This window comes from Pyxicephalus adspersus, chromosome 2, assembly GCF_032062135.1.
Source record: "Pyxicephalus adspersus chromosome 2, UCB_Pads_2.0, whole genome shotgun sequence".
NCBI lineage: Eukaryota > Metazoa > Chordata > Amphibia > Anura > Pyxicephalidae > Pyxicephalus > Pyxicephalus adspersus.
In genome coordinates this window covers 67,160,691-67,167,093 of record NC_092859.1, presented here as the reverse complement: position 1 = coordinate 67,167,093, position 6,403 = coordinate 67,160,691, and the positions used below count along the sequence as shown (strand labels likewise).

Here is a 6,403-nt window from a genome sequence, read left to right as displayed (position 1 = left end):
CTGAGTGGCCTAGAGGTATGCATGCAATTAGTTTGGGTTTGGTGGAAATTGAGTGCATATATAGTAAGTCCTTACGAGCCTGATTGATGATCTATAACAATTTTTATTTATCTGCCATGGATTATGAAGTCTAGGAGGAATAATGTTGCAGCATGACTGCAGAGAATACTTTTTTTCCAAGTCTGTTTTTGAAATGCTTGTTATAAATAGAAATCTATAATATATTTCAATATTAATGCATGTTCTGTGGTATAACCCCCTTTTTAATAAAGGTCAGGAAATTGCATTATCATAGAAGATAGACATTAAAATAAAATGTTCTTGTTTTCTGAAATTTTACTTCCATGTGCAGTTGAATTTTGCTGTGTGAATAAATGATTTAAAAGATAAAAATATGAATCCTGGAAAATAATATATATATATATGTCACTGATATGACTTAAACTCCTGGATGATATAATGAAGATTTTAATATAGACCCATAGTAAAATGCTACTATTCTGCCAGTGTTCTGATGAAAGTTTAAAAGTCATTGGCTGCTGGAAAAATCTGCACTGCTCATTAATTTAATATAATGTTTACATCACAAATGTGTAATTTGGAAAATACGTATTTCTTCTTCTAAAAACTGAACTGAAGTCTAAAAACTAAGTAATGAAATGTAATGTCCAAAATAAAGAATAGGGTTTCCCTAGGATAAAATGTCCTGTTCAGTACTTTCTACAATGAATAGCCCAAGCAGGAACAAAGCAGCCTGCTGATTGGTTGGATAGGATCTCATCTAGGAAAAACTACAGTCACCTTACTTTGTATAAAAAATTTTTACACCTTTTTTGGGCAACAAAGCCCCTGAGATAACGACATCAAATATGTGTATCATCCTTCTACAATTTTACAAGTAGTCAACCCAGTATATGGAAGTTATACTTTGTAATTAGATGTATCATTATACAAAGATGATTTCAATGCATCTGCTGTATGTGGCAGGAATAGTTAATATTTAAAGTCAGTCAAGATTTAAACAAGTGTCTGTTTTTTATAAAATGGTCTGATAATGCGGATCATGGAATGCACACCCCTTCTAAATAAATATAATCTGGCAAGTAGTATAAAAAAATTAAATCATGTAAAGAGATGAGAGAGAATGTATGTGTTTGTTAGATATTGTCTTTTAAATATTTTATTATACACATTTCTATAAATACATGAATAAAAGACATATTAGAACCTATTTTTAGAAAATAAATTATTAAAAATGGCTATTTAATTAATATTTAAATTATTATTGTGTGAGTATTTGTAACCTTATTTAAATAAAATTATTGTAGTATTATAGTATTACTGGTGGAGCAGAATATTAAAGAAAACAGATTATTTAAAAAAAATATATAATACAAATGTTTTAATTTATATATCATGAATTAAAAATATATATTAAAAATCACTGTTGATTAAATAATAAGTAGAATGCACTGATATATAAAAAAATATGTAGAAGGAATTTAGGGACTGGCCAGGAAATCCCTGCAGAAGACGCTGAAATCCTGGTGGACGAGAATAGTCTCGTATGAAGCATGGCCTCTGTTCCCTGCTATTTTATACCACTATAGTCAATTAATATTGCATTAGGCTTATTTTAAATTTTCGAAACCCACAATATAATGTAATGGCATAGGGACATTTATTATTAAAGCACATCTGATTGGAAAAAGGAAATCATTGGGGTGATTAAACAGGCGTGCTACAGGACGAATTCAGAGGAGATGAGAATAAGAATAATGAGCTGGATTTTTTTTATATTTTCCCCTGCTCTTCTTAAGTCTGAATAGTGTCTTTTTGTCGGTGATGTGAGGTTTGATGTTTGACACTCATTGAAATGCTACAGTGAAATATTCAGAAGATGCTTGTGCTGTGAGCATTAATTTTTAATCTTAGCCAAGCTTCTGGGATTCATGAATAAAACGCCTCGTTTAAAACACAGATTTACAAATGAACTTTTGTCTTTGCTCATCTGATGGGGAATTTGCACCTCTGCGAACTTTCCAAATCGCTCTCCTTCCTAAATAACTTGCCTGTCCCCAAATTACAATCTGTATAATATATATCATAAAAGGGGACAATCGTGTCATTCTGCTCTACCTCCGACAATAAAAAGATCCGACAATTGACCATGGAGCAATCAGATTCACCATCATCCCGAATATTTCCTAAACTATTTCCAGCTGATCAACCTATAGCAACCAACAGGCACCCACATCCTGACTAATGCTGCTAATAGGTCATATATAGCATGCAATTACACATTATACTATAAAATATTTAATCGTTACAAGGATGTCCGGTAATTTAATTAAAAGCCAAACTTACAGTATGGATGATTAAAACTCATTTCTTTTATGCTGCTTGGCCCTTTATTCCCTGTCCTGAGACACAAGTGACAAAGTAAGGGAAAGGAGTGGGGAGGAGATTTTTATTCTGAAACAGTGACAACTTTAATCCTATTTTTAGAGAAAATGATCGCCAAGAGAGAAAAATTTATAGAAATCGACATTATTATTATTAAAATTAACAATAATATATATATATATATTCGAACCTTTATGCTTTCATTAGGATATATTTATATGGCAGTGAATGACTTTTATTAAACATTCACTAATAATAGATTAATTACTGACATGTAAAACACGTGATTCGCCTATTATTCGTAATATTAAATTGTACATGATTGTATGGCTATCACATATTAGACATAACAATGTATTACCAAGTATGGCACAATCAAAAAAAGTGAGTTCAAAAATAAATTATTTATTGCAGATGTTAGTTTGTGGGATTAAAACATCTTTTTTTCCTATAACTTTTAGGCTGTATTCAAAAAAAAAATTCACACACAAACACATGAACTTCACAAATTCCAATGACATCAAATATTCAATGCATAGAGGAACCAGGGGTAGGGAAATGAAGAATTTACAAAAAAAAGGACCTGATTTCTTATTTGTGTATAATACAGAAGCAGCTAAATCAAGAGTTGAAAGCGGTGTAAAGCAAATTGTTGCATATTGATGGTCACAGTCACAGTGAACTAATTCTAGTGTAGCTACTAACATCTGACGCATCCTATATATTACAGTCAGCTGTGAAGTGCCTGTGACAATTACCGCATCCAAACGCAACCAAGACGTTCACTTTTAGTACATACGGTGTGGGGGAAAATAGCAGAAACAAATAGTCATCCCAAGGATGAAAACTGCTTTGCGATTCTCATTTATTATTGATAATTTTTTTTTGTTGCTGCTGGGGAAAAAAACAGGATCGTGTTCAAATATAAAAAGACCCCAGTTTATCCTCTGTATTTGCAAGTTGCAGTGAACTTACCAATTGCAGCTAAGGATTCTGGGTGAAAGCTAAGAGTACTCTTTGTACCCTTCCAAAATAGTACTAATACTGCAAGGATGTGAAGAAAGAGACTATAGATGAAAGGGTGCTACAAGAGATGTCAATAGCCACAGTGAAAGACTTGTGTTAGAGTTATTGCAATGTTTTGGGGAAAACAGGAGCAGGGGGAAGAGTCTGCTGACAATACAGCACCTACTTAGGAAAACCAGTTCCTTTCAGGCACCACAGAAAGTTCTCTTCTACCTGAGGTGACCACAAACCTGAAGGTGGAGGAAGAATGAAGAAAGTTGATGGCTTCTTGTGTCGATTTACTGCAAGTCCTCAAAAGTTCTCAAATAAAGATCCCTGCTCTTTTTTTATAATTATATCTCTAGTAAAAGTCAAGGGTCTGCCCATCCCCTACGATTAATGAACGGCAGAATATTTCATTCTTTTCTGTTTCTGTCTCTGATTACAAAACCAGACCCGAACCACGTTCTTTTTAAGGTCCAGTTTCTCAGCAATGGCTGCGATTTTCTCTGAGGAAGGTCTAGGTTGGATAGAGAAGTAAGCTTCCAAGGAGCGCTTTTCTGGAGCTGCGATTGAGGTGCGTTTGCGCTTGCGTTCGTTGCCATTGAACAGTTCCGGCTTTGCGTTCTTCTCCCTATAGGCAGCCTCGGCTTCTTCTAGCCAAGCCTGAAGGACAGGTTTCAGGGCTATCATATTGTTGTGGGACAAGGTCAAAGACTCAAACCTGCAGATGGTGCTCTGGCTTAAAGAACCCACGCCTGGGATCTTCAGGTTGGCCAAGGCTGCTCCAACATCTGCTTGGGTGACTCCAAGTTTTATCCTCCTCTGCTTGAACCTTTCCGCAAACGCCTCCAGCTCTCTAGGATCCGACTCCACGTCGTTGATGCAGGACATGCCATTGTGAGAAGAGACAGAGTGAGGGTGGCCCATGCCCATAGCCTGGTGGAGGTGCCCCATGGCGCCCAGGTGGTGTGGATGGATCTGGGAGGACATGACTGAGTGGTCAGTGGTCCCCATACCACTGACAGTCAAGGTTGGAGATATGTGGTCCAGGAGGTCTCCTTCCAAGCATTGGTGCACTGAATGGTGAGGGTGAGTGGTCAAGGTGGAAGGATGGGAGATGGGCACTGTAGAAGAGGTAGATGTACATGGGACACTGCTCATGGTATGGTAGGTCACGTCTGGTTTGAAGGGATGGTTTTTGCCGTGTGAGACAATATCCACAGCCGCCAAAGCTTCAGCACGGGCCAGCAGACTCTCATCAAAGCCTCCAAATATATTGCCCTGGAGCTGCAAGCAAGAATGCGCATATTGGTGTCAGTGGGGAATACTGTCAACTCAGGATTAAAAAACATTTTCAAGCACACAGATTCCTCCTCAAAGCTCAGGTCATAAAAATTAATATGAAGGCAGAAGCTTTGCTTGGATAGACATGTGGATCTGAGACAAGAGAGGGGGAGAGGTACTGAGGGAGCAAGAAAGAGAAGAGAGAGAGAAAGGTTCAGAGATAGGCAATTGTTCTGATGACATGAAAAAAACATTAAGCAAGTGCCTGTCAAAAAAATTGTGCCTTAAAGCAGTAATTGTGCTTGATCTCCATACCTGAGGGGTTGGAAGGCAGACCCTGCGCATAGCCTCTGAGCTGGAGTGCAGGCTGGAGTACTTGGGTTCCTGTAGGATGGGGTGCATGCTGAACGCCTGCTTACTGTTCATGGTCATCATTCTGCCTCACCTGGCAGGTAGGCAAGCCTTCAAATAGATTCTCTGTGGCTTGCTCCTGTTAAAGTGAGCTACTTTCAAAGGCAGAGATCCTCTCTAGCTCTTTCCCTCTCCCCACCTGCTTCTTCACTCATCTTACAGCCAAGCATGCCAAGAATAGGTCCAGACACAGTGCGCAGGCGCGCTGCAACTTAGGAAGCCACGCAGCAAGTGGACCGGGGAAGGAGAGCTTAAGATCCTTGTTATGTGTGCTGGTCCAGGGGAGAGGTGAGCTCACATTGGGGGATCTTACTTATGTACAATGCCGATCCTGGAAGATGGAGCAAATAAAACGCACAAAGCTTATATGGATGTAATATATGGACATGTATGGGGAGCAATCAACCAGCAAGTACTCTTTCTGAGCCAGGGAGCTGAAACTCCAAATGACAAGCAGAGAAAGAATTTTTGAGCTCTCCTGTTACACAAAGCTTCTGAGATTTCCCCATTTCACAATTATTTAATGATCAAGTCACTTTAAAAAGCATTTGTGGCACGTTAAAAGACTTAAGGATAGAATAGGAAATGGTTAAAACATTCTTTTTCTGTGTTCCTTTTGAGGGATTCACTTTTATTTGACCTGGAGAAACAGCAGGAAGTGAAAGAAATGTGCTCATAGACATTTGTCACGTTTTGGTTTTATCTGCTGTTCTTTTTTGATTTTTTTATTCTTACTTTTAGTAAAAATATGGATGTTCCTTGTGCGGGCAAGGGGAGCAATATAAATAATAAATACATTTTAAATATGATACCAAAAAGTGCAGTGTTTTAGGGAGATTTAAAGTGAACCTGTACTTTACACACACAAAGTTTCAAGTTTACTGGGCAGTATCTCCAAATTCTGAGATGGGAAAGTACTCACCCCTGCCATGCCACCATTTACACACAGTATAGAGAAAAAACGATGCAAAAAGTTCTTTTTTGTGCTCCACAAATATTCCTTTATAGTGCCTTTTAGTAAATACCAATTATTTACATGGGTTGGATGAAAACTTTACATAGTAGTGTAATTGAATACATATGAAGAGCGATAACAGACAAGAAAAAAGGCACAGAGCAGTGGCATCGCAAGGACTGGTGTCACACAGTATAGTATCACCTCCTCTGGTATCACCCACTTTTCCACCACCACTTTGCTTTGCTGGTCAGTGCCAGTGCTGCAATGTTAACCCCCTACCTTGCATTGACAGCAGTGTTGGTCAAAATGTCCACAGTTTTGTTTCCCAACAAGTCA

General features: G+C 37.8%; 1 protein-coding gene across 1 annotated transcript; it reads right to left on the bottom strand.

The window, feature by feature from the left end:
* Positions 1-2,679: 2,679 nt before the first annotated feature.
* On the bottom strand, positions 2,680-5,196 carry POU4F3 (POU class 4 homeobox 3). Its single transcript, XM_072398693.1, has 2 exons — positions 5,014-5,196; positions 2,680-4,701 (listed from the first exon to the last, which is right to left on the bottom strand). Exons 1-2 carry the CDS (start codon positions 5,131-5,133, stop codon positions 3,808-3,810), a joined length of 1,014 nt encoding a protein of 337 aa, XP_072254794.1. The 5' UTR covers positions 5,134-5,196; the 3' UTR covers positions 2,680-3,807.
* Between the last annotated feature and the right edge of the window lie 1,207 nt (positions 5,197-6,403).

Bases quoted from the DNA above. Each gene is read 5' to 3' on its own strand.
- POU4F3 (XM_072398693.1), bottom strand. From the start codon at position 5,133: ATGATGACCATGAACAGTAAGCAGGCGTTCAGCATGCACCCCATCCTA. The intron at 4,702-5,013 runs GTATGGAGATCA...TCTTGCTTGCAG, and splicing joins TCTGCCTTCCAACCCCTCAG to CTCCAGGGCAATATATTTGG.